Source organism: Drosophila santomea, chromosome 2R (assembly GCF_016746245.2).
Source record: "Drosophila santomea strain STO CAGO 1482 chromosome 2R, Prin_Dsan_1.1, whole genome shotgun sequence".
Classification (NCBI taxonomy): domain Eukaryota; kingdom Metazoa; phylum Arthropoda; class Insecta; order Diptera; family Drosophilidae; genus Drosophila; species Drosophila santomea.
The window spans coordinates 13356485-13382834 of NC_053017.2; the positions used below are offsets into that span (position 1 = coordinate 13356485).

Below are 26350 nucleotides of genomic sequence, written 5' to 3' on the forward strand. Positions count from 1 at the left end.
CTCACTAGCTCTCGCCCGCTCTCACTCGCACAGCAGCAGTAGCAGCAGCTCTTTGGTTTTCAATCAGATTTTTCTTTCTTATATTTTCTTATCGCGATGGTTTTTTTTTCCTTCGCTTTTTTGTTAAAGAAGAACGGTCACCGATTTTTCACAAAGATTACGAACGCACCCCCACTTCTCTTCCCTCTCACTAAAAAGCCACAATAACAACAACAACAACGACAGTCTTGTTGGCAACAAATGGAAATATTCGCTATATGCTCTGCGCTGCTCTGCCCTTCGCAAAACTAATGTGTATCCGCGATGGGTAATGGGTAACTTGATATTGATACGATTACTATTATTATTATTGATAGCCGATTAGCCGATATAAGCGGTGGCCGCAATTGGCAAACGACGATTGTCCCGCTCACGCAACGCAGTTAAATATTACTATTTTCCTCCGTCTATATCCACTTTGGCAGCAACAAAAGTATGTACGTCTCGGTCTCTCAAAAAAATTCACATTACGATATGGCAGCCATATTGTAGCAGTGTTGCCAGCTAGACGGACTTCCAAAAATACTAATAATTTTCCCCTGTGGCTACTAATATACTAAAAAGGCCGCTTGCTCTCATCCTAACAACCGCGCCCCACAGTCTGAAATTGAAAAACTATCAATTTAAAATAATCATTTAAATCCATGTTTCGAAACTGGATATGGACTTCACAATGTACGTAATTTATAAGTTCACTTAAACCCATAGGCCAATTTATTTATATTTTATACAAAAAACTAATAAAATTAAGAGAACTAAGTTCAGAAATAAATAAATTAAGACATTCAATATTGCTTGAAGAGAAAACCACATACTTTCAGGGGCAAATAGCGGGTTTTTTGAGCTGCCATCCCAACTGCGGAAACGGCCACTTTGATTTCTAAACCGCTTCCCTAGCAGGTCTGGCAGCACTTCTCTAAGAGAGAACGTGCTTTGAAATCAAAGAGAACGATAAATCATTTTTTAAGAGAAATACTATCATTTGCTGAAACCGTTTTACTTTCAAATAGATTAAAAAACACATATGGTAAACGTCACTGTTGTTATTCAATTTTAAAAACTTTACTTATGAATTATGAGTTAATGACGAACAACAAAAAATATTATTTGTTTTTTTACTTTTATTTCAAAAAATATGTATTTGTATAATAAACAATTTATCTAGTTTATGTGAGTCACAAAAGTGCAGAAGCTTCTGCTGAGTTCAGTTAACGATAAAAACAAACTTTAAATGATCGTCTTCAATTGAATAAATAACTAAGATACCAAAGCTCTCTTCTCCCTTTAAAATTAAGTAGTATTTGTATTACCTTCTCCCTGGCTCTCAATTCTCTGAAGGCTTCTATATGGAAAACCATCACTTAGAGGTACACAGATTTAATAATGTCTAGCTAAACAGTACTTATCCAGTCGTTTATATGTAAAGGGAGGACTAACCATTAGTAGAATAAAGAAACCTTAAAAACTGAAAGTCAAAAATAAATTATTTGATAATTAAGTTAAGTCAAATTTGTATTATTTGCTAACTGGCGGTGATTTTTTCCAGCATTTTAACAATCCCAATGCTCCTTGTGGTCTTTGTAAATGCAATAAGTTTTCTAAGTTCTTCTAGATATTTATGACCTTATATCCCATATTAGTGGATTGGTTGTGAGGATTTTGAGCTGCTCTCGATCCACTTTCTAAGTAAATCCCCTGGCTGAATAGTTGGCTGCTGCTGCGGAAGAGTTGTCCTCGAGTATTGATATTCACTAGGCGTTATTGTGGGTGTGGGCGATGGCATTGGCGGAAAAACTGCGAGATTTCGCTGACTCTCACGGGCTTCGGACCAGCCGTAGTCCCTTACAGTTGGAGCAGCGGTTCCCCATTGGGTTTCTGGACGTGCCTGCGACTCAAATCCGGAAGATTGAGACGACGTGCGGGAAAGTTGATTCTGCTGTTTCTCTTCGTAATGTCTCATTAGACTGGCAGTGCTCAGATCCTGGTTGACACTCTGATTGGCTGCCACCCAGGCGCTTACATCAGCTCCGCCGACATTCCTGCTTATGGGTGGCAAACGCGATGGCATTAACAGATTTTGCGTAGACCTAGTGAAAGCATGGCCTTGGGCCAGGTTACTTGGTCCATGGCGATACCATTGTGACTCTAATGGCCTCATGGGCTTCTGTTGGAACATCATCGCTGGCTGGGCTCGCGGGGCAACTACTGTAGAGGCACCTCCATAGTTCGAAGACCAAGCCGCCTGCTGTTCCATCCGTTGCTTCGACAGATGCAACGAGTCCAGTGACAGCAGAGAAGCAGGCGCCTGGATTGTTCGCTGGGAAATCGTGGGGGCGGGTGAGTGGCAAACGGAAGCGTTGGGAATGGACAGACTGCCATTGCTGATATCGCTGCATCCACTTAACTGCTGACTGAGCATGCTTAGTGTTTCCTCATCGCATTCATCCGCACAGAGGCGATGGAAGCTCTCGCAGGCAGCCTCGTCCTGGTTCACTTGGCTTAAGAGATTGGTCCGGTTGGTGGCCAACAAAATGAGGGTGACAATACTTCCCATTAGCTGTAGAAAGGATTTCATTAAACAAGGTTCAGATATAAGTAAACTCACTTACTATAAAAGATATTCCATTGATGTAAGGATCCAGGAACTCGATTCCCATGGCATACGCACTCCAAAGCAGTAGAGCAATGGTGAATCGCGTAAGTTTCAATCCGTCGTAAATCTTGTGCAGGAAACACAGGGCCAGCATGGCATATGGGTAGAGCCCAATAAAGCAGGACGCGAAGGTTGCCTGCTGCACTTGCTGTTGGCTCAAGCCCAGCGAATACAGCAAAAGTTTGCCAAAGGTGCGGCCGTACAATAAAAGTTTGGCTGTCATTTCACGCTGTTCCAGGAAAAGTCCCACTCCTGAAGTCACCACTCTAAAGAAGGCCAGAACATGGGAGTAGGCATAGAACAAGGTTAGCCCAAAGAATTTTCCAAGGTATGAAGTAAACTGAATGGCAGTTGCATTTGGCAGCCGGCACAGCAGGCATACAATGTTGACCACAGTCAGGATGGTCATCAGAGCGCGGTATCGCTGCAGTTTGCACTGCTTTTGGGCACTGGCCAATCGGTTGAAGTGCGGCTGCTTGAGCAGCGATGCTCCCTTGATGATGTAGTTCAAGAACTTGGAGCTCAGCACCATTTTCTTCTTCTCGTGCAGGACTTTATTCACATGTCGTTCGCAGCTGCTACACAGGCGAAACTGCTTCTCCAGTCGTTCTCTACGGAAAATACAAATTATTATTATATATAAACTTGTGCCCACCAGCCATTATATAAAATTATTATGTTCTAACTATACTTATGAAATAGGTTATGTATTATTAGATGTACACTATAAGTTGAGTTACTTATAGAAAGAAGATAATCTAGTTTTCCCGTCATTGATTTGCATACCAATGTAGATACGTGTCTTTTAGATTGTATTAGGGCATTTGTATATCATATTTGCTTGACTTTAACACGGTACACTTCTTTTATCAAACAAATTCAGTTAAAAAAATACCATAATAATAAAAATATAATGCGTATCGTCATAGCTTTTAAAACTTTGCCAATTTAATTTGCTCACCTGTAAACCTTGAGTTCCTGATCGAATCGGGACTCGTTCTTAGGCTCGAATTGCGAGAGCTTCTCCACCTTCAGGCGCTGCGCCTCGTTGCACTGGTCGCACAGGCCGTTTTTGGGAGCTGGAGGATGAGCAGTGAGGACATCCGAGTAATACGAGTTGGCACAGATGCTGGAGCTGCCTTTGGAGCTGTTCTTCTGGGAGCCGAGGCTGCAGTCCCGCTGCGACGTCATGTCCCGGTTGTAGTCGCCGTCCTTGGTGAATCCATTGTACTGCTCACACGACGGGCAGGTCCAACTGTTGCGATCCTGGTAGGGAACTCGTGCGTTGCCATTGCAGAACCAGCAGTTCACCCGTGCATCGTAGCGAGATCTGCAGACGGTGCGGGTTAGTTAGTCTGGACTAGTAGTAGGCGATGCCTCACTCACCGTATGCTAATATAAGCCTTGAAAAGAAACGTGCCGGCTACAAAGAGAATGGCACAAACAGGTATGGCAGTCGCCGCCAGCGGAATTAGTAGGGTTAGCATCTCTTTAATATTTTGGTAATCTCGCGCAGTTATCTATGCAGTCTGGCTGGTGCCTTTGCGGGTCATGGAGTCACTTAACTATCCAGATGTCAGTTAGAAATCCACTTTTTCCAAACCAACGCAACGCCGGCATGCAAGTCGGCATTAGCGCGCGCATAAAATAACCACAAAATAATATCGCGGAACTCCTAGTGATGGCAATGGTTAGCCGAAGCGATAGTTTCTAATTTGGGCGTCCTATGTCATCTTGCCTTCGAGGTGGAACAGTGCCCAAATGTTAAGGTGGTAGGACTGCTAAAATACTGTAAGTTGGTTTTATAAATATTTTTTATAAACTATGAATGAAGATTATCCACCTTTATTGATTTTTCTGAAGAAATAAATATGATAACTTCGAAAGCAGTCAGTCAATAGTTTATAGTAAAAATATAAAAATTATTGTTAAACATTTGTTGTCGCTGTAATTTACAGGATCTGTTTATCTGAGGTATAATTTCTACGCAAATAACAATCATTATAAAAAACAAATTACTTTTGAATTCTAATTTATGGTATTCAAATTATTGAAAGAAAATGTTAATTGCTTAAATTTTTGAAATTTTGATTACATCTGGTGTTCATTTTTGAGCTTAACACGTTCGCACTGCAAATAAAAGTTTCAACTAAGTTTAATGTAAAAAATAAGACTTAAAAATATTCCTTTTCAATCTATTTTTCAATTAGCTAACTACCTTTCAATTAAACTTTATAAAATTAATCATTTACATTATTAATAGTTAATGTTATGGCAGGCAAATTGTTTATTTTTGGTATATTCGCAGCCTGAAAATGGTGTTTCAAGTATATTTCTGAACAATTTGTATGGTCACACTGCACCCATCGTATAAAAGCCCGCGCTCTAAACAGCGAGTGCACTAATTTTTCCAAGTGTGTGAAGCGGACAGTTTGTGTTGTGTTCGACTGCTATAAGCGAAAGATAATTTTAAGTTAAAAGTTCAAAAGCCTAAAACAAATACAAAATGAGGGAAATCGTTCACATTCAAGCTGGTCAGTGCGGCAACCAAATCGGCGCCAAGGTAAGTTTTTCCATTTGCATTTTCCATTCATTTCCCAACGAGAGTACAGTTGCCAAAATGGCGTCATTTTTGCACGACTTCGCTGTCCATGTGGCAAAAATTTGTATTGAGGCCGGCATTTTCACACTTACACATTTGCATTTATGTATACCAAGTTGTGTGTGTGTGCGTGCAGTGGTCTTTTTGAGTCCCGGCATCTGTGTTTGTATATACCGAATATTTGTCCGATTTCGCAAAGATGCTTGAAATTTGTTGTTTCACTTTGGCGTTTTGGGTCTAAAATTTAGAACGGAAGTTTGTTACGCCCGAAATTCCGATCGATATGATGTTTTAGGGCCATTGACATTCGCATATGTACTTTGTGCACATATGTATGTAAGTAATTATAGTTGGGTGTGTCTGCAATTACACCGTCGCTGGTGGCTATGTAGATGTCTGTGTGCGTGTTGCATGCATGAGTCATTTTCTCTTGGGCGAAAGACTTTCATAGTTTTTCACCGGTTGTGAAAGCCATTCCACTGCCCAGATGGTGAAGGGTACTTTTCTATCGTCAAAACACGATAGCTTTTCTACACACGCACACAAGAGTTTAATGCTCACTTGTATGTGTGAGCGTCGGCCGGTTTTTTTCATTTTATTCTTTTTTTTTTTTTTTTTGCCGCTATGCGTCTTTTAAAGAGAAAACATGACGTCATTTTAACCTAAAATGGCTGAACCGGTCGCCGTTGACCGGTTCGCAGAGCGTATAAGAGTTGATCTTATACATAGATGGGATATAAGTATGTAGATATATGTACGTAGGCTGCATTAGCTGTTCTATCGATTTTCATGCATTCCAAACTCTGTTGCCTTCTTTAATTTGCGCTACCCCAGCGACTTCTCTATCTTATCACGAAATGAAACAATTTTCTATTTTCTATTCATGACTATAGTATAGGCAGATTTCAGTTCGCATTCGGTCAGAATGTGCCCAAATGAAACTTTACGTTGATCAGTAGGGAGATTGGGAGTCTGCAAGGTGACATGACCTTATATAGAGGAATTTGCCATCTGTTTGTCTCTATCCCAGTTTCCTCACGCACACAAGCACAACGCAACGGAGAAGGGCGGTGCTTGCACATGCGTGTGGATAACGGGACACGAAGGTGATGTTGATGATGACGAATCTTTCTAGTCCTTGCCCGAAAAATCAATACCCACATCCTGGGCTCCTGGGCTTCTGGGCATGGGCATGGGTTGAAAAAAACAACCCTCGGAAACGCCTTAAAACCCGAGCAGCTGCAACATCACAATTGTTGTGCCCAAGTATGGCTCTCAATCCTGCGCTCTCCCTCTCTCTCTCTCTCTCCTCATTCTTTCGACCCGACCGGCTTACAAATGGGCATTTCTGTATTTATATATACATTCTATATACATAGAATCCGGTATGACGGTGCCAATTCGCTAAACGAGTGTCAACCACGCATTTCCTCCAATACCATTGTAGGGACTTATTTTCAGTTAATTGTTTTTATTTGTTTACGCGACATAAACAACGACAATCGCAAAAAGTTAAGGTGACGTAATGCCCTCAAAAGCGGACGATTTATGCGCCAGATGGTCGCCAGTTGGAGCATTGAGCTGCAGTTTCAACCTCTCAGCAAACAGCCAACGCCAACGCCTCTCTCCAAGTGGTACCCACTGCTCCTCCTCCGTTTCCGTCTTCGTCTGGTAGAAACGAGAGTGGGTCGCGAGACCCGAACCGAACCAACCGGTGATGTAAGCCGCATCGGAAGTGGGGGGCTTTTGGGGTGGCAAGAGCCCGGCTCTGAGGTCGCCGGCATTGCGTGGGGGCAGCACGTAGACGACATACAGACAGACAGATGATAGTAGTCATACAACTGGAGGTTTCAGCCCACGCCCGAAGATTCGAGTGAGATCGGTCGGCGGAACGCAATGACAGCTGCGCCTCGAGATCCAAAACGAAACGAAAACCCACGCCAGATGACGTTATCGTTGGTGTGCTGCTGTTGGTCGTGGTGGTGGAAACGCACCAAAAATGGCAGCGAATAAGTTATGTTAATCGGAGCTCGGCCCATACACAGAGTTTATGATGGCGGCGTACATGGGTGGCCAAAACCACACAGCCGAGCCCAGACATGACATGACATACGTATATATGTACATCGGCTGCTTGTGCCCATTTCTTCCAATCAATAAAGAGTTATATATAGACTGACTTTTTCCACTATCCAGCACACACATTTCGCTCGAGAAGGTTTCTGTATTTGGGGAGTTAAGGAAAACAGAAAACATTGCCTTTCACATGCATCAACTTTCACTGAGTATGAAATGAAATTTTAAGCAAATTAATTGCAGCATTGGAGTTTCAGTGATTAGTAAAAGTTTTCTTTATTGCTACATTTCGAAATGTGTTTTTTGTGCAAATGGAAATGGGCGTTCTCTTGCGATTTTTGTGAAGCTAAACACACACTACCCATATATTTCCGTTTTACGTGTTTTAAGCAGCAGATGGTCTAGGCTTTGAAAAAGGTTACTACTATTGATTTGCTGCGGTGACTCATTGCAAGTCATTCATACATTGTCTTAAGATTGAGTTAGAAAACACCCCCAGAAAATCGATTTTCCTGCTGACTCACGCTCACAAGGAATTTTGTACAGCACCTGCAATCCCTGACACTAATCCCGAATTCTCAACTTCCATTATTCATTTGCAGTTCTGGGAGATCATCTCCGATGAGCACGGCATCGATGCCACCGGCGCCTACCACGGTGACAGCGACCTGCAGCTGGAGCGCATCAATGTGTACTACAATGAGGCGTCCGGTGGCAAGTACGTGCCCCGCGCTGTCCTTGTCGATCTGGAGCCCGGCACCATGGACTCCGTGCGATCGGGACCTTTCGGCCAGATCTTCAGGCCCGACAACTTTGTGTTCGGCCAGTCGGGTGCCGGCAACAACTGGGCCAAGGGTCATTACACAGAGGGCGCTGAGCTGGTGGACTCAGTGCTCGATGTTGTCCGCAAGGAGGCCGAATCCTGCGACTGCCTGCAAGGCTTCCAACTCACACACTCCCTTGGCGGCGGCACTGGCTCCGGTATGGGAACCCTGCTGATTTCCAAGATCCGCGAGGAGTATCCCGACAGGATCATGAACACATACTCGGTGGTGCCGTCGCCCAAGGTGTCGGACACCGTTGTGGAGCCCTACAACGCCACCCTGTCGGTGCACCAGCTGGTCGAGAACACGGACGAGACCTACTGCATCGACAACGAGGCTCTCTACGACATCTGCTTCCGCACCCTCAAGCTGACGACACCCACATACGGTGACCTGAACCATCTCGTCTCCCTGACCATGTCCGGCGTGACCACCTGCCTGCGATTCCCCGGCCAACTGAACGCTGATCTCCGCAAGCTGGCCGTCAACATGGTTCCCTTCCCACGTCTTCACTTCTTCATGCCCGGCTTCGCTCCCCTGACCTCCCGAGGCTCCCAGCAGTACCGCGCCCTCACCGTGCCCGAGCTGACCCAGCAGATGTTCGATGCCAAGAACATGATGGCCGCCTGCGACCCACGCCACGGACGCTACCTTACCGTCGCCGCCATCTTCCGTGGACGCATGTCCATGAAGGAGGTCGACGAGCAGATGCTGAACATCCAGAACAAGAACAGCTCCTACTTCGTCGAATGGATCCCCAACAACGTGAAGACCGCCGTGTGCGACATCCCTCCCCGTGGTCTGAAGATGTCCGCCACCTTCATTGGCAACTCCACCGCCATCCAGGAGCTGTTCAAGCGCATCTCCGAGCAGTTCACCGCTATGTTCAGGCGCAAGGCTTTCTTGCATTGGTACACCGGCGAGGGCATGGACGAGATGGAGTTCACCGAGGCCGAGAGCAACATGAACGATCTGGTGTCCGAGTACCAGCAGTACCAGGAGGCCACCGCCGACGAGGACGCCGAGTTCGAGGAGGAGCAGGAGGCTGAGGTCGACGAGAACTAAATTCGAATCGGAAATCAATCGAATTTTCGATCAATGTTTTGCGAAAAAAAAAAATGAAACGAGAACAAATGAATTCAGTTGTAATAGATTTGTTCTCTTAACAACGTAATCAATAAAGTCGGATCCAATTTTGTTCACAAGTCTAAACAATTATGGCTTTTTTATTGGGGTTTCTTATAAACAATAAGAGAGATATCATTGTGAAAACTGGGTTTCGTATAAGAAAGTATTAATGTTAACAAGCTTATGAGTGTTCGTTTTGACAGAAGAAAAGTATTTGTACATTGTTTTACATTTTCTCACAGCATTACTTTGCGTTTTGTTTGAATTCACACTGCAAATTTGTGTTTATTTTATGGGCTTTTCTCCCCCAGCTGAAAACAATAGAAATCTTTTCACCGGCTGTGTTTGTTTTGGACATAGGTATGTTTTGATGATTGATAATTTCATTCGCAGCATTGGTTTATTTATAGACTCTTTTATTTATTGACAATGATTTGCAACCTACCTCAACTTTCGAGCGAATGTTGCAAAAACAAAAGTGGTTCGCCCTTGTAGAGGACATGACATGGTATATTCAACGTAGGAAGTGCGCCTACGTACCATTGTGGTTCAGTCGGCCTTGCATGCAATAAATCTAATTAATATATATACTTTATAGTGGACTTATCGCTATAGTTTCCCACACACGATTCCCATGAAGGTGGGCTGGGTGTTTTTTTGTTTTTATTCAAAACTTCAAAATCCACTTTGCATGTGTCATAAATTATGAGTCATGAATCATAACCTTAAATCGCTTTAATAAGCATAATTGCTTGGTTGAAATAACTCTATTTACTATTTCTGTGCAGCACATTCGCTTTTGCTTTGTTTGCCAATTGGAATATATATTAATAAAATATCAAATGCAAAATAAAGCTTAGATTAAATTTAATCTAAAGTTAAAAATTTTAATTCTTCTTAGCTTAGATTAAACTGAATTGTTTAATAAGCATATAACCTTACATATTGGTAATATGGTTTTAATCTAAAAATTAAAAATTGTTGTTCTATTTATAAATGCAAAAAAAACTCATTAAAAAATAATATAGAAGTAAAATATTTAAAAATCGATTATTTATCGGCTGGCAACACTGCGTTGCCAGGGCCACCGAAAACAGTGTGCACAGTGTGTATTGATTGTGTGTGTGTGCGTTTCGTGCGGCCGTGTGTGAGTGTCACTGACTGATATTTGACAAGTAAGATAAAATATAAATAATAGGGCGATTTTCGCGATCCGTGCTAATCCCATCAACGATTTGCCGCTTCCCCCCGTTAAAGATGATAGCAATGGACGAGCAGCGCGGCGACAAGATCTACGGCGGATGCGAGGGTCCGGACGCCATGTACGTGAAGCTGATTTCCTCGGACGGCCACGAATTTGTCGTCAAACGCGAGCACGCTCTCACCTCCGGCACAATCCGGGCGATGTTGTCCGGACCGGGTCAGTTTGCCGAGAACGAGGCCAACGAGGTGCATTTCCGGGAGATACCGTAAGTATGTTGGGCCTCCTTCCCAGGCCCAGGCCCAAGCCCATTTGCTCCACCGGCTCTCACCTTCACGGCACCCAGTCATCGCGATCTATGTCTATGTGACCTATTGACCGGCGACAAATTTGCACAGATGTACGGTACATACGCCATATGTACGCAGTTTCACGGGTGCATGCATGTACATACAGCACACCCAACTAAAGTCCACGGATTACAGATCGCTCGCAATGATTCAAATCAGTCCGTTTTACACGTAATCTCGGGCACAATGGCGCGCATTAGATTAGCACACAGTCCGGCATCGATTGTTGTCAAACGTTAGCCATTTATAAAGGAAGTTATGTTTATTTGATATTTGTTTTGATTGATATGTGATATGTACTGAAAACCTATAATATCCTACAAAGTATGAAACAAAGTGTAAGGTATTAATTTTCCATAATCAACTCCTTATTCATCATTTCTTGAACTAAAGCAACTTCTAAATTCAAGTGCTTAAGAATTCGCGTATTTCATTTCTGTCTGTATGAAAATTATTGTACTAGTCCTAGCCCATTAAAATACCTTTTCTATTACTATTAACACTATTAACTCGTTTCAGATCCCACGTCCTACAAAAGGTCTGCATGTACTTCACCTATAAAGTGCGTTACACCAACAGTTCTACCGAAATACCCGAATTCCCGATCGCTCCGGAGATCGCATTAGAACTTTTGATGGCGGCTAATTTCCTAGACTGCTAAATAATATTGGTTAATTTGAATTTACATTATTTACAAGTGAACGAAAGAGGGCTAGACTGCGTAAAGCGTAATTCGCCCATGTTAATTTGTAATGAAACGAGAAGATTGTCCCTGCGAGAAAATAAATTTCTGTTGATTTCCTAAACGATTGATCGATTTGTAATGCGCTTTGCTTTTTCTCAAAAAACATTGCATTTTATTTAACATCAAGACAAGTGCAGAGCGTATTCTAGTTCTATTTGGAGTGCTTGGACCTGGATTTGGCGGCATTTTTGTTGTTCAACATGGCGAAACGCATTTGCTGGATGAGCCACTGGACACCCTCGCCCAGACCCTCGCCGGATATCGCGCTGCTGGAGCAGATGTGCCATGGTTTATCCTTAATGTTCTCCAATCTAAGCGCTGCATGCAGATGACATTATTATAAGACATCATAATTATCTTTTGAGTAACTTAAGACAAGCACCTGCTGCTATTTTCACACTGGATAGCGAGTCCTCCATGTCCATTTTATTGCCATAGAAGAGGATTGGCACAATGCGGTTGCTCAAGTCCGGATGCTGCAGCACCAGATCCAACTCATCCTTGACCACCACTAAAATGGAAACATTGAGATGGATATGCGGGCATTGTTAATTTGCAAATGCAATACCGAATCTCATGCGATCGCTGGAGTCAATGACGTATATGATTCCGTGGCAATTCTTGAACTGGTGCTCCCAAAGATTCCTGTATCGCGTCGCACCGGACATGTCGATTGCCTTTATGGACACACCCGACATGCCTGCTCCAAGGGGATAAATTAGTTGAATGCTTTGATGATGATTCCGCGACCACTTACTGTAAAATTGTTCCACCATGAAGCCAACTGTGGGCACCACAATGGATGTCTGTTCGCTGGACTTCTTGAAGTGATTGATTATCGAGGACTTGCCACTGTTGTTCAGTCCCAGCACCAGTATCGTCATTTTATCTTTTTTAATCTTTATCAAGTCGGCCAAATTGTGCAACATTCCCATTTTACTGGCGGACAGGCATCAATTTTATTTTGTTTACGGCGATTTTCCTGACGTGTTTGGCCCTGCAAAGGACTTTCAATTGCCATGGCAACCAGCTAGGTGTTGGCATCGATTTATTGAAACTTATGGCCACCTTCAACTTTGGCTGCCGCTTCCGATTCCGATTTGTTCGCCCCCACAAATTTTCAAGTTCACCTAAGGCGTGACTTTGAGTATTGGTTCGGTAAAAAGCAGGGGGACCTCACCCATCATGCCCAAGATGGAATAGTTTTGGTCGTAAGTGCACCCGCACAGAAGGATTTCCCAGCGACATTCATTGACATTCAGCTTTTGAGGCTATACTTCTTTAAAAAGAGAATTGTTTTCTAATTTGTAGCAGTGATTTTGTTGATAAAGAATTAACTAATAGAAAACCAGTTGCACTGGCAAAACATAATTATTTTTAAACTTCCAAGGATTTGTTGCTTTAGTTACAAAAGTTTTGTTATTTAAATGTATTAACACAATTCATTAATAGTACAAAAAATTACTTTAAAGATGATCAAATAAACAATAAACTTTAAGATCTTTAATGCCCATAACTGATATCCAAACGACTTCATTCAGATACTATAAACACGTAGTACTTTTATCCATTAACAACTTCAAACTTAAAACCGGATAAAGAATCCCAGCAATTGTTTGTCTCCAGATAGCGCGAAACACAATCCACTCATTTAAAACTATTGGCGATAAATAATGTAGAGCAGAACTACGAGTTTTACGTGTTGACACAAGCCAAGGTTTATTGTAGAATTCTTCTTAAAAAACATGGTTACGGGTAGAGCTCCTCTACTTCTTGGTGTTCAAGATGATACCATCGTATTTCTGCTGGAACCACTTCATGGCATCCTCCTTGGTGAGGCGGTGCTGGAAGCCGACAGTGCCGGACTTGCGCTTCCTGTGGTTCACGTTGTAGCCTGCAAGAAAAATAAGAGTGAAGAATAAGTAATCTATTTACTTAATGGAAATCCTGGAGACGCTGTCGAAATTGTACCGTGTGGCCTCGCATGGAATGAAGCAAGTCCAACTAAGCACATCTTTGCTATGCGCACATTCACTGAGCATCAGTGCCTCGATTGGCAGAGATACCTAATTAAGTGCGCGATTGGGAACGTAGGAGACGGATGCTTACCAGGACGGCCGAGGACGACGTAGAAGTCCAGACCATAGATACCGATGGAGGGATCGTACTTGATGCCCAGATCGATGTGTTCCTGGATGCCGAAACCGAAGTTGCCGGTGGAGGAGAAGTTCTCCCGACGCAGCTCGTACTCGCGCACCTTCAGGCCACGCTCGAGGATCTCCTCAGCCTTGGCGCCACGCACCGTGCAGTGGACAGCGATCTTCTCGTTACGGCGGATACCGAACGAACGCACCGTGTAGCGGGCCTTGGAGAACACTGGCTGCTGACCAGTCAGCTGCTCCAGCACCTGTTTGCATGATAGACGCGGACACGAAGTGCTCCAGTTAGCCAGTGATCATGGTTTTCCAGCGTTTTGCTCTAATCTTACCTTGGCGGCACGGGTCAGCCTGTCACCAGACTCGCCCACGCAGATGTTCAGGCAGAGCTTGCGGATGTGCAGATCCCTCATCGGGTTCTTCGCGGGGTCGCGCTTGATCTTCTTGGTAACAGCCTGCAAAAACAACCAAAGGAAATTCGTCACTTCTTGTGCTTCCATCGTAAACACACCACTCACACAGCGTACACATTTTGCATGCCAAGAAATATGGTTGAAAATATGTCGATGCGTGCATAGTTTGTGGGTCAACGTACCGCCATTGTGGTATGTAGGAGTGAAAGCTGCTCACAGGTATCCCTCGCTGCAAATGGACGGTTAAAAAGTGGTTAAATAAAAATATCAGCAAAAAAACGCGGAGCACTCACCGGAAACTTGTAAGAAAAGAAGGAAAGGTTAGTGTGGCCGCGCCGAAGCGCACGAATGGGCCTAAATAACGCACGACACGTGCTGTTGTAGTGCTGTTATCGGACTATCGTGCTGTTGTGCGCTCGCCGTTCCATCACTAGCGCTTAACATGGCAAATGGAAATAAATGGGGTATTCCCCCACTGTTAAGAGCTGAATTTTGATCTTTTCATTATTCTTTTGGACGATTAAATGTGGCAGATAATTAAGTTTATTTACTTTTAAAAGAATATATATAAAATTACTTCGAGGCATGCTATTGAAATTTCTTGATTTGTTATTGTAAATTTGTTTTTTTTTGGCTTAGAGCGCAAAATCCAAAGCCGAAATTTTTAAACTCAAATTGTTTGAAATTCTGCCCACTAACTAATTTCATTGTGCTTTAAACACACCGCTGCATTAATGCCGCCAAAATAATTAACAACGCATTTTTACGGATATAAATTAAAAACTTGAAGTAAACGTCCATAATAGTTTATTTGGATTATTAATTTTAGTAATAATGTCTGTATATTTCATCGAAGGTTCGTCAACTTTGAAGTGTGTGGCATCAATCCGTGTGTGGAGCTTAGTCGATGGACTTCATCTTGCAGAGGTGGTTAACCGGTATCATCTTGACCTCGTCGTTTATCTTGCACACAAGGACATCGCCCTCCTGCTTGGACAGCACTCTGCCCACGGACTCGCGCTCCTCGCCGTAGATGACCTTGAATTCGTCGCCACTGTTTGGTGGCACTGGCGCCAAGTGCTCGCTGACAATGGACACACTGCGGTCCTCCTGGCGCAGGAATACGGAGCACACACCGTTCGAAACGGTGCGGATGATGCCCGTTTGCCCCACGAGATCGGTGTCGTCGTGCGTGTGAATACGAACTTCAATATCCGTAGTGCACCAGTCGCCCATCGAGGAGTCCAGACTGGCTCCAGGTGTCTGGGGATTGTACGGCGACTGCGGTATGCCACCCGGAGTATTAGGTGAATAGGTCGATGGCGACGGCGTGTTCATGTAGCCAACGGGATACGGCGACGGAGCAGGACTGGGGCTGGGATTGAATGGACTGTAGCTCCTGTCCGATCCGTACAGAGTGCCAGGAGTTTGCGGAGCAAACTGGGAAGTCATCTGGTAGCCAGGGGTGCCTTAAAGATTCGATAGCGTTAGAATATGTAAGGAACAATGCGAAAGCGAAGTACTTACTGGGATTGTAGCCAGGGCTGGGACTGGGCTCCTCGAGGGAGTAATCGAAATCGTTGTTCCTGGCTGGGGTTGTGTTTGCCGTTGGATCCCAAGCGCCATGGCGAGGTGTCATGCTGCCATCGTGCGATGGCGTCATTGTGCCATAAGGAGTACGAGTATCCGTATCCCAGTTGGGCGTTTGGCTTCCCACCAACGGCGTTTTCGAACCGGCAGCGGTATAACTGGGCGTCTGTGCTCCGTAGCCGGGAGTGCGAGCTGGGGTGCGTCCATATGTGGAGACACTGCCCTCCTTTCCGGTGACTCCCACAATGGCAATATGATTCCGGTCCACCGAAATCGTCTGGCATGAGGTATGCAGTTCCACGCGAGCCGTGCTCTCAGTGGCATCCTTGACAATTCCCACGGCGCCCTTGTAGGGTCCTCCACTGATCTTAATGGTTTTACCCAAGATCTCGCGATCACGGGTCACTCGGAAGCCACCTCGTCCACCACGTGCCCCACCACGAGCTCCACGACCACCGGATGGATGCATTGGCGATTGAATGCGCGGCGACATGAAACCCAAGCCACCCAGAGTGCCGGCATTATTAACGTTCGTCTTGCTTCCTCCAGCCAACTGCAAGTGCCTGGTCTTGCACACAAATATGCCACCGTTCTCCGTGTACATGCGGCAATGAAGGAAGGCCAAACTGCGGTACAAATGCTTGATCTCGCCGGAACGTCCCTAAAAGAAGGCATGCCTTTAAAGATGCCCTAAATTCGCTTACATCAAATAACTTACTGCATGGGGTCCCTCCATCACCTTGACAATATCACGTCGGCGAATCTGGTTCTGATCGGCATCCAGAGCCACAGTATTGCGGTTCTCGCGTCGCTTGTGCAATGCAGTTGGCTTGCACTCGATGCACTTGCCGTTCATGCCCAAGACGTGGAAATTCTCCCGCTCCAATCGCACAATGACGCCCACATTCTGGGAGCTGTTATGATAGAATTGTTATTAGACCTGATTCACAAGTAATCACATTTGTAAACTTACTCTAGTTGCACCAAATCTCCCCATTGGAACTGGCCGAGACAGTCGACACCTGTGGCCACATCCGAGCACAGTTGCAAGTCCCTGGGCAGCACCTCCAACTCGTGATTGGTCAGATCGGAGACGAGCACTACTCTGGTAGGCTCAACGCGAATAATGAGGCCAGTTTCGCCCTCGTAACGGCCAGCCAATACCCTGGCGTGATCTCCTGTCTTGAAGTACTTGCGCAACTCACTAGCTTTGAAAATCAAAGGATCCTGCAAAAATCACATGTCTAATTACTTGATTCTATTTGTCTTTTGCTGTTACAAACCTTCAGATCTTGATGTTTAGGCATGACAGTAATCATAGTGCCGTCAATAGCCACAATCTTGGCCTGCAAGTTTTCCAAATCTCCCACGCAGACTTCAACATTGTCGCCCATTGAAAATGAGTGCGCCGAAGTGGGATCATCCTTCACTGTGCCCATAATTTCCAAGTTTACCTCTGCATAAGTAAAATTTTAAGTTGATATTACCACAATAAGCTAAAATTTTCATATTTAACCTTCTGGAGATTCTTCAAAGCGTTCTAGCTCGGCTAGAGTGGGCTTTACACCGTCTGAGAGAATGGCCGACATGGTAAAGTTCTTGTAGAGGAATCCCTTTCGCGAATATCGGTTTCCCTCGAAGAGCAGGAAATCACCATCAGAGTGTACTTCACCTCCAATTGCCCTAAACAAAACATCGATTAGTTCTTGAGTGAAATGACATCTGAGGAATGGACATACCTAACTGCCTCTGGATCAAAAGTTTTGGCTGCCGGGCGACGTTTCTTCTTGCGCTTGCTATCGTCGCTCTCCTGTTGAGTAATTGTTTGGTTCTTATTATCACTTATTAAATGTTTATGATCGCCTTACCGTTGCTGTTGTTCTTAAAGCTCCTCGCATGCGTGTGTAGTCAATGCGAGGAAGCAACTTAAGGTGTACTTGATTCTGGGCCAGATCCACGTAGTCCACCTGTGCGATGTCGTCCTTGTAGAGACCACGCTTCAGGCGCACCCATTGCTTGACTTTGAGGCCAACCTGCTCCTTGACCACCTTTAGCACATCCGTCATCTCCTTGATGGGCACCATTTCCTGCTTCCATTTGCCCATCCGAAGATTGCCCACATTGTCAATACAAGTTTTAACATGGGTCTGCTTGTAGGCCTCCAGATAAATGTATCCCTTGACGCCCTCTGGAGCGATAATGGATTTGATTTGCAATGGATCATCGGTGTTCAGGTAGGTCAAGAACTTTCGCATTAGAAGCAGTGCGGTGGCCTTCTCCTCTCCTATCCGACATTTCACCATCCACAAATTGGGATCTCTGCGCGGAGTACATAGAATGTAATGGTTGCAGCCTGGAAAGGATTTGAGAACTCACTTGATGCCGGGTAATAGGGTTTGTTGGGTGATTTCGTCTGACATCTCTTCACCGCCATCGCCAAAGTGGCGTTTTGCAATGGACTCATCAGCGTACTTCTTACGAAGGTACTCCTCTATCTCGTCCTCCTTCTGGGTGCTAGAGTATAGGAAACCAATTAGATTGAGACCGGATACTTTTCTAAGCGCTAACTTACTCCCAAAGGTTTGTGCCTCGTCGTCGAATTTCAATATCCCTGGCCGTGGGACCCAACTCATCAATCTCGTTGCCCACAATGCCAATCTCATTGGCACCCTCTTCCCACTCGTCATCTTCATCGACCTATAGTTAGTGAATGATCATTGTTATAGATGGATAAAACAAGTGTAGCTGTTATAAAGACTCACTTCATCGTCTACTTCGGCCTCGTCGATAATGAAGCCACCAAAACGCTCCTTCTTTTTCTTCTTTCTTGGGTGATCGTCGTTCTCCTCCTCATCGTACTCCTCGGAATCGATGTCCTCGCCTGGCGGCTCCTCCTCCTCTTCACCGGATTCATCGCTCTTGTCGCGGTTGTTACGTCTCTGTGGAGATTCAGAGCCGGATCTAGAGTGACCCGATTGAGAGCGGGATCTGGACCTGGAAACGGACTGAGATCCCCTGGACCCGGACCTAGAACGCGACCGTGACTTGGATCGGGCACTGCGTTGCGACTTGTTGGAAATTGATCCATCTTCGGAGCCGCTATCCGACATATTACTGACTTCCGAGTCCGACATTATGGTCTATGTGAGTCTGAAAGAAAAGCAAACCAATTTGATAACAATCCATTTGATATGGTAACAATGCATATGTGCAGTGGAGCACCCCGCCAATTTTGATATGCAGGTGCTCTTGCGGACAAACAAACATATGTAATTACGAGTAAATAAACTAGATTGGGTGGGGATCTTTTCTTTTTCCATTGTTATATAGATAATACTGGTTAGAATGCAATATAATCTAATTATATCTACCAAATCCTCGCACTTTACTTTTTTGCTAGTAAAACACAAAATTTGTAAACGTGTGCGAGTGCAACGAAGTTCAAACACAGTGGTTTCCATATATCCAACTATTATTCACAATATATATTAGGGTGTAGGCATTTTATACTTGCTGCGAAGATGTAACAAAGCCAGTACGTACTATTTTCTTTATGTTTAATTATATTTCTCGTAGCAAATTGTGCAAAAGCTAAAAAATTGTACTCCTTACCACGCTAGTGGTGACACAGCCGTAAGTATGGTGTTATCGATTGCTTGCGATAAAAAGGCTAATACCAAAGAGGGAACTGGCTCCGTGACCTAACAGTAATTCAAAAACTTAAATTTAAGTTATTATAAACAGGCAATATAAAGCATTTACTCCGCTATAAAAACATAAATGTAAAAATTGCAATTATTTGGAATAAAACCCACAGAAGATGTGAACTGCTTCAGCGAACTGGTTCCAAATCGGGAACAGCCCAGCTGGCTTATTATCAGCATACGGATTCGGTCACACTGGCTACTACGGAGAAATAAGTAATCATATTTTTAAAAATAACCATTACTGGCTGATAAAAGCCAGCGGGCAAGCATAATTTCCATAACTTGAATCGACAATGTGGCGTTGAAGTGAAAACACCGCAAGGTTCTCCGTGCAATCCATAAAATAACCATATCAACCCCACACATCTGGCGCAGACTGTATGTATAAACAGATGCACATACGGGGATGTGCATGTGTGTGCCCACTACCACAGACCGTATTTCCATAAACCGAGAGTTTGGCAATAACGAATCTCTCGCTTTCCCGACCAGATTAAAGAATTCGGTTATATAGCCCGCCGATCGACGGCCCGTAACTCTGGCGTCGGCAGAGAGTGTGGGCGTGCAAGTGGGTTTCTCAGGGCAGTAAGGTGTGGTTCCACAACACCATAAAGCAGACGAAAGCGAAAAAAAAAACCGAAACCGAAAAAAAACACACAACTGGGTGGTGGGAAAGTCTCTCTTCTCTTCCACCTGTGAAGATTCGCAGGAAGTCCGCCAGTTAGCTAGCTATTGTGTCATGCAATCGATATCCGCCGTAACATATGCTTCTGGTATCTCAGGTTGAAACCTCTATCCGGAATCGCCCACTGTGCGGTAACTGTGGACCATGAACACCGCGGGAGCCACCAGTCAACCGCCGCCCACCAAAAATGAAAGTGAGTTATGCACTTGCCCACAGCCCCTCATAACACTAAATTGAAATCGTATTTTTCTCGCCAGCACACTCCGAAGAGTATCTCATCCATGTGCATATGCCGAACAAGAGCTTTAAGGCTGTTCGGTTTAATGTCAAGGAGACCGTTTTCCATGTGATCCGTCGCACAGTCGAGGATCTGGGCACGGATGGACGGACGCCCAGCATACAGCGTTATGCCTGCCGCATGCTCAACATGATCACCAAGGAGGTGATCTGGCTAGCAAGGAGCACTTCGATGCAGAAGGTCCTGTCGCACATCCTGACGCCCGGTTGCTCCAACGTCGACTGTCCCAACAACCAGGCGGAGTTGGACGAGGTTCTGCTGGAGCACGGCCGAAGGATCACCGACAACAGGGTGTGGCGAGTGGAGCTCAGAGTGCGCTACGTGCCAAATAATATTCAGGAGCTCTTCGAGGAGGACAAGGCCACATGCTTCTATTACTTCAATCAGGTGAAAGAGGACTTTATCCAAGCCAATGTCACATCCATCGACACGGAAGTGGCGGTGCAACTGTGCTGTCTGGGCATTCGTCATTATTTCAAGAACATAACAGTGAAAGCACCTGACAAGAAGCAGCACATTGACTACATTGAAAAGGAAATCGGATTTAAAAGTTTTCTTCCTCAATCTGTGATAGCCACATCAAAGCCAAAGAATCTTAAGAAACTGATCCAAGTCGGTTACAAAAAGGTCTACAATTACAACGACATTGAGTACTTGACGCGGTGAGCATTCCTGCAGTCTAAAGTCACGTGTCCCGATTATATTTCGTTTCTTGTTACAGGTTCTTTGATCTTCTGAAGAATATTTATTTAACGAACTTTGAGCAGTTCGCGGTAACCCTGAGCTCGGCGTGGAATATTTCTGGAATTCTACACGTCGGTCCTCACATTGGTAATTATTTCCCAGGTATGCAATAAAATATCTTGCTAAAAACATATTCTGTATTTCCAGGAATCTCTTACCAGACTCATCCTCAGGCCAGCTTGACGAACGTGGCTCAGTTTAAAGATGTGGTCTCCATTAAAACGTGCACTTTACCAAAGGAAAAACTGTCCAAGTCTGGCGAGAATACCACAGAACCAGAGCTTCAGAACTTTAATTGCAACTGCCAGAAGATTAAAACCCAGATCAAAATATCAGCATCAAACAATGTGGAAGATTTGGTTATAACATGCAATGGTATTAATGTGAGTTTGCAGTTCAATTGCCTAAATTACATATTTTAACGCTGTTTTTTGTTATTTTCAGACCGCTGAGAGTATTGCTGACCTCATTGACGGTTACTGCAGGCTGTTATCAAAAGACCTAGAGTTCACAATTTGGCATCGAGAGACAACCGCATCGAACGAAGATAGCGCAAAAGCATTGCCCAACGATGCGACGCTGGGGTCTAATAAATCAACTTCAAGCCAGGGAAAACCGATGCTGACCGATGATTATGCCGAGATTGGATTATTGGAAGGCGAGGGCGACTACTCTACGCCCACCGTTCGGAATTATGAGTTGGACAGAGCCCTCATTACGCCGAGCGCTAAAATTGGTGTGGGTCAGTTTGGTGATGTCTATGTAGGCACGTATACGCTTCCGAAATTGGGCAAGGGAAAGAACGCTGCAGGAAATGGGAAAAATAGCAATAGTGACCAAAGAAATGCCGATGCAAGGCCAGACGTTATTCAAGTGGCAATAAAGACATGTAAAGCTAACGATGATCCCGAAAAAACCGAAAACTTTCTTGCCGAGGCTTGTAAGTCTTATATTTCCATGTATTTTCCATGCATTTTCCTAAGATTCATCTTTAATTTCAGATATTATGCAAAAATTCGATCATCCGCATATTATTCGCCTAATTGGCATTTGCAGCGTTATGCCCATTTGGATAGTCATGGAATTGGCCAAATTGGGTGAACTGCGTGCCTACTTGAAGACAAACAGCGAAAGGTGATATTAAAGCATAATTAAATAATTTGATTTAAATAACCCAATCGTTGACTATTTCGATTAGATTAAGCCACGGAACGCTACTGAAGTACTGCTATCAGTTATCAACTGCTCTCAGTTATTTGGAATCCAAAAAGTTTGTTCACCGAGATATTGCGGCGCGTAATGTACTTGTCAGCTCACCAACGTGTGTTAAGGTAATATTTAATGCACATTTGCTTATGTCTGAGATTTACTAAGTTGATTCTAAACTCGCAGTTGGCTGACTTTGGATTATCACGTTGGGTTTCCGATCAGTCGTATTATCACTCAACACCCACAGTTGCCCTTCCCATCAAATGGATGTCGCCCGAGTCAATAAATTTTAGAAGATTTACCACTGCTAGTGATGTTTGGATGTTTGGTATGTGAAATATGTTTTTTATAATACACTATTGCTTATCCTGTAATTATATTAGGTGTCTGCATTTGGGAAATACTCATGCTCGGTGTTAAGCCTTTCCAAGGCGTCAAGAACAGCGATGTTATATTAAAGCTCGAAAACGGAGAGCGTCTGCCATTGCCTCCCAACTGCCCGCCTAGATTATATTCGTTAATGTCCCAATGCTGGGCATACGAGCCTCTCAAACGACCAAATTTCAAGCGGATTAAGGAAACTCTCCAGTAAGTTATTTTAAAATCAAGTGTATACCTGATTTAACAATATATTTTTTATTTCCTAGTGAAATTCTTATTGAAGACAGCATTAATTCATCGGAGACACTAAAGCGGGAGCAACGAAAAGTGGCTTCCATGTCCTGGATTGGCAGTGATGACATCGACATTCCGCCATCAAAACCTTCAAGGGTGATCCACGATCCTGGTAATTATTACTATTTATGTAAGCATATAAAAAGTATTCTAATTATTAATTTATTTATTTGCAGACATTACTGGTTTAATGCCTGAAACAACGGGGCTACCTCAGACTTATATTATTGCGCAAAATCCCGCGGTGCTGGCCAAGCTGATGATGGAGAACCAGAAACGAGGCATAAATCCAGCGGCGTACACCACACCAGCTTCGGTATTTAATACATTAGCCGTAGGATTAGATGACACCAATCCGAATGTTTCGCTTAAGACTACTAAGCTACCAGCAGCAGATTTGTTAAAACTTGACCCCATCGCAGAGTCCGAAAGGATTAGGTCCCAATTTTCAGCTAATAGCAGCGCTAGTCAAATGGCTAACCCTCTTACTGCTTCTGCTAATCCCCATGAATCCCTCAACTCACACCAGGCAGGAATGTTTACCGGTAGTTTGCCTTCAAAGAGTAGCTTCGTCGTTTGTCCACCTCAAACAGAGGAACACCTGCAAGCCGAAAACATTTCTAACCCTTCTGTGTCCAAGGTGTCCGGATATAGCCTTTATGGCAGCCTAGAGAGGCACCCACCACCACCAGCAAAAGCCATGCACTCTAAAGGCGGCAGCCTGGAACGCCACCAATCATTGATGTCAGCTCAAAATCTAATTTTCTACAATACAAAGCCGCCACCAAATTGCACGAATACAGCGGAGCGATCGAGGAGCATGGAGCGGAACACGTACTTCCATGCCTATCGCCAACAGATGAAAACCTCTATGGAATGCGATGCTCTTCCCGAGGAGATTTACGACTTTGGGGGCATTGGGCTCAAGACCTGTGTGTCCGCCAGGCAGCAACCCAAGTTCAGCCCAATGGTTAATGTGCGTCCAGCTGAACTGGGCCAAGTACCAAACACAGATTGCATGGGATTACAGCCGAATATGCCTGTATGCGGCACAATTGATTCCTTTGGAGTTATATCCCCACACAACTTGGACGAAAGTCTTAGACAACAAAGAGAAATGGAGCGACAGTGGATGGCTTCGGGACCACAGAGCTTCACAGTTGGCCCTAATATTTCCGAAGGAGCTGCTTGCTTGGCCACATTGCAAGCTGAAGCTATAGGAAATCAGGTTTGGGCCTATTGGACACGTTGGCAGCCAAGCTTTTGCATATCCTTTTTATTTTCCTTTCATTTTGGTTTCTTTTATACTTAACAGCATTTTAACTGTATTTATATTTAGGAACATTTTTAAGTTAGCTTTGATTTGTTTAAGTTTTAGTTCAGTTATTCTAGGAACATTTGAGCTGAAAGTAACACAAACACATCCTTTTCATTTGCAGGGCATTCACAATGTTTTGGGCGAAAAACTGAGACAACAGCAAAAGGATAGTAACAGCGATAGCGAATGGCTAATTCAAGAAGAATTGCTGGTGAGTAGGAAAAAAAACTCTTTTAAAAATGGATCTTCGTTATCGTACTATTTTCAGAGGCAGAGATCCTGCTCAATACCTCAAGGATCGATCAATGATCACCAGGCACAAATGTTTAAGCTTGACTTCATGTCAGCCGGTCCTTCTAGTTTACCGGATTGCTCGAACTCCAGTTCGCGGCCAATGACACCAAATGCTAATCTCTCTTCACTGAAGTCGAACCACTCATCGGCGGATCATTTGTCCAGCTTGACAACGGCAGAAGAACAGATGGGTCCAAATGCACGAAATTTAGGCAGTGCAGTTTCAAGTCGCCCACTAAACCGCGCAGATGATGAAGTTTATTGCGCCACCACACTGGTGGTCAAATCAATAATGGCGCTGTCACAAGGTGTCGAGAAAGCCAATACCGAGGGTTATTTGGAACTGGTTAAGAATGTGGGCGTCAAGTTGAGAAACTTACTCACATCGGTGGACAAAATATCTGTCATATTTCCAGCGCAGGCCCTTAAGTAAGCAAGTTTGTTGTTTATAAAGTTGATTTATTTAATGCTAAATGTTTATAGGGAAGTGCAAATGGCACATCAGGTACTTTCAAAAGACATGCATGAATTGGTCTCAGCGATGCGATTGGCCCAGCAATATAGCGACACTACGCTGGACTGTGAATATCGCAAGTAAGTGCTAACGTGATTGAAACTAATTTTGATATTCAAGAATACTAATACTGATTTCTTTTGAAGGAGTATGCTGTCTGCTGCCCACGTATTGGCTATGGACGCCAAAAACCTGTTTGATGTCGTCGATTCGATACGTCAACGTTATCAGCATCTATTCCCGCCATCCGCCACAAAAGAAACTAATTGTTCATCAAGTTTTGAGTCAACTTCTGGCTCTATTGTCACAGAGCCGGTTAATGACCTTGGTGGATATATCAAGACGAGCACATCGGGAGATTTGCTTCAAAACACAGGAATTTATGATAATGATCTGCATCATAGCTTCAACTCGCAATTGCAGTTGCAAAACCCAAAATCCAGCATCGACTTGAGCGGCGGTGGTAGTCTGCAGAGAGGAATGAGCCTTGGCTTGGACACCACCAGGTCGACAAATGAACCCTTACGAATCGTTGAGGAGACCCTCGGCAGTCCGGGGGAACATATGTACTGCAATACGTCCGCCTTGCACGGCCACGCGTAATTCTAAAAGCTTGTGCGTTTTTTTTGCGAAGATAGATATTAACTTAACGACCTAACTACTGTACATACTTAATATACATATATATATATATCAGAATATGTATATCACTCGAAAAATTCAGCGGATAATTCGCTTATCTACGTACGGAATATACATAGCTTTGAACATACTTACTCACTAAAGTTTGACGAGACCCCAACTCGGCCGGCCGCATTCTCACATCGTCATGTAGTCAAAATAATTTAAGAAACAAAGACACGTTTTTGAATGAAGATGGCTAGTAATAGTAATTTATAGATAATCTACTCGATCTAATACAACAAAAAAATTAAATTCATCATCATTTCGGGTGTGTTTTAAGACATTTATATTGTGATTTATAGTTTACCATCATAAGCTTTACTCGAAGCTAATTATTTTGGTGCAAGGTTCAATCACAAAAAAATAAAAAGATTAACTAAAAAAAAACGTTGTTTCTATTTTTCAGATACTCGTTATCAACCTCAATAAATAAAGAACATTTTAG

The 26350-nt window shown here is 43.9% G+C and overlaps 7 protein-coding genes across 14 annotated transcripts; 3 read left to right on the forward strand and 4 right to left on the reverse strand.

Moving 5' to 3' along the window:
- Positions 1-1142: 1142 nt before the first annotated feature.
- Positions 1143-4375, reverse strand: LOC120444281. Its single transcript, XM_039623796.2, has 4 exons — positions 4079-4375; positions 3654-4022; positions 2649-3303; positions 1143-2596 (listed from the first exon to the last, which is right to left on the reverse strand). The coding sequence occupies exons 1-4, from the start codon at positions 4177-4179 to the stop codon at positions 1676-1678; spliced, it is 2046 nt and encodes a 681-aa protein (XP_039479730.1). The 5' UTR covers positions 4180-4375; the 3' UTR covers positions 1143-1675.
- Positions 4376-5085: 710 nt separating this feature from the next.
- Positions 5086-9406, forward strand: LOC120444282 (tubulin beta-1 chain). The gene is made up of 2 exons (XM_039623797.1): positions 5086-5255; positions 7973-9406. Exons 1-2 carry the CDS (start codon positions 5199-5201, stop codon positions 9257-9259), a joined length of 1344 nt encoding a protein of 447 aa, XP_039479731.1. The 5' UTR covers positions 5086-5198; the 3' UTR covers positions 9260-9406.
- Positions 9407-10388: 982 nt separating this feature from the next.
- On the forward strand, positions 10389-11679 carry LOC120445873 (elongin-C). Of its 2 annotated transcripts, XM_039626516.1 has the most exons (3): positions 10389-10497; positions 10580-10791; positions 11393-11679. In XM_039626516.1, exons 2-3 carry the CDS (start codon positions 10580-10582, stop codon positions 11532-11534), a joined length of 354 nt encoding a protein of 117 aa, XP_039482450.1. In that variant the 5' UTR covers positions 10389-10497; the 3' UTR covers positions 11535-11679. The 2 variants fall into 2 exon arrangements, with proteins under 2 accessions (XP_039482450.1, XP_039482451.1); XM_039626517.2 differs by lacking the exon at positions 10389-10497 and having other exon boundaries at positions 10512-10791.
- A 64-nt stretch (positions 11680-11743) lies between these two features.
- Positions 11744-13167, reverse strand: LOC120445870 (ADP-ribosylation factor-like protein 6). Of its 2 annotated transcripts, XM_039626514.2 has the most exons (4): positions 12376-13167; positions 12187-12318; positions 12001-12129; positions 11744-11936 (listed from the first exon to the last, which is right to left on the reverse strand). In XM_039626514.2, the coding sequence occupies exons 1-4, from the start codon at positions 12551-12553 to the stop codon at positions 11770-11772; spliced, it is 606 nt and encodes a 201-aa protein (XP_039482448.1). In that variant the 5' UTR covers positions 12554-13167; the 3' UTR covers positions 11744-11769. The 2 variants fall into 2 exon arrangements, with proteins under 2 accessions (XP_039482448.1, XP_039482447.1); XM_039626513.2 differs by having other exon boundaries at positions 12187-13167.
- A 138-nt stretch (positions 13168-13305) lies between these two features.
- Positions 13306-14499, reverse strand: LOC120445872 (60S ribosomal protein L11). Its single transcript, XM_039626515.1, has 5 exons — positions 14481-14499; positions 14370-14416; positions 14107-14229; positions 13728-14025; positions 13306-13512 (listed from the first exon to the last, which is right to left on the reverse strand). The coding sequence occupies exons 2-5, from the start codon at positions 14373-14375 to the stop codon at positions 13385-13387; spliced, it is 555 nt and encodes a 184-aa protein (XP_039482449.1). The 5' UTR covers positions 14376-14416; positions 14481-14499; the 3' UTR covers positions 13306-13384.
- A 478-nt stretch (positions 14500-14977) lies between these two features.
- On the reverse strand, positions 14978-19434 carry LOC120445754 (transcription elongation factor SPT5). Of its 3 annotated transcripts, none has more exons than XM_039626334.2 (12): positions 19390-19434; positions 18540-18927; positions 18350-18474; positions 18154-18291; positions 17646-18096; positions 17517-17587; positions 17294-17460; positions 17061-17233; positions 16751-17004; positions 16496-16691; positions 15715-16438; positions 14978-15656 (listed from the first exon to the last, which is right to left on the reverse strand). In XM_039626334.2, the coding sequence occupies exons 2-12, from the start codon at positions 18909-18911 to the stop codon at positions 15088-15090; spliced, it is 3240 nt and encodes a 1079-aa protein (XP_039482268.1). In that variant the 5' UTR covers positions 18912-18927; positions 19390-19434; the 3' UTR covers positions 14978-15087. The 3 variants fall into 3 exon arrangements, with proteins under 3 accessions (XP_039482268.1, XP_039482267.1, XP_039482269.1); XM_039626333.2 differs by having other exon boundaries at positions 19321-19418; XM_039626335.2 differs by lacking the exon at positions 19390-19434 and adding an exon at positions 19288-19313.
- Positions 19435-19655: 221 nt separating this feature from the next.
- LOC120445137 (focal adhesion kinase 1) lies at positions 19656-26260 on the forward strand. Of its 4 annotated transcripts, none has more exons than XM_039625288.2 (16): positions 19656-19697; positions 20267-20362; positions 20427-21129; positions 21189-21298; positions 21359-21594; positions 21656-22151; positions 22213-22345; positions 22410-22542; positions 22604-22748; positions 22804-23008; positions 23068-23207; positions 23272-24323; positions 24535-24624; positions 24682-25136; positions 25191-25301; positions 25368-26260. In XM_039625288.2, exons 2-16 carry the CDS (start codon positions 20314-20316, stop codon positions 25822-25824), a joined length of 4515 nt encoding a protein of 1504 aa, XP_039481222.1. In that variant the 5' UTR covers positions 19656-19697; positions 20267-20313; the 3' UTR covers positions 25825-26260. The 4 variants fall into 4 exon arrangements, with proteins under 4 accessions (XP_039481222.1, XP_039481223.1, XP_039481225.1 ...); XM_039625289.2 differs by lacking the exon at positions 19656-19697 and adding an exon at positions 19709-19862; XM_039625291.2 differs by lacking the exon at positions 19656-19697 and having other exon boundaries at positions 19710-20362; positions 25368-26259.
- The last annotated feature ends 90 nt before the right edge of the window (positions 26261-26350 follow it).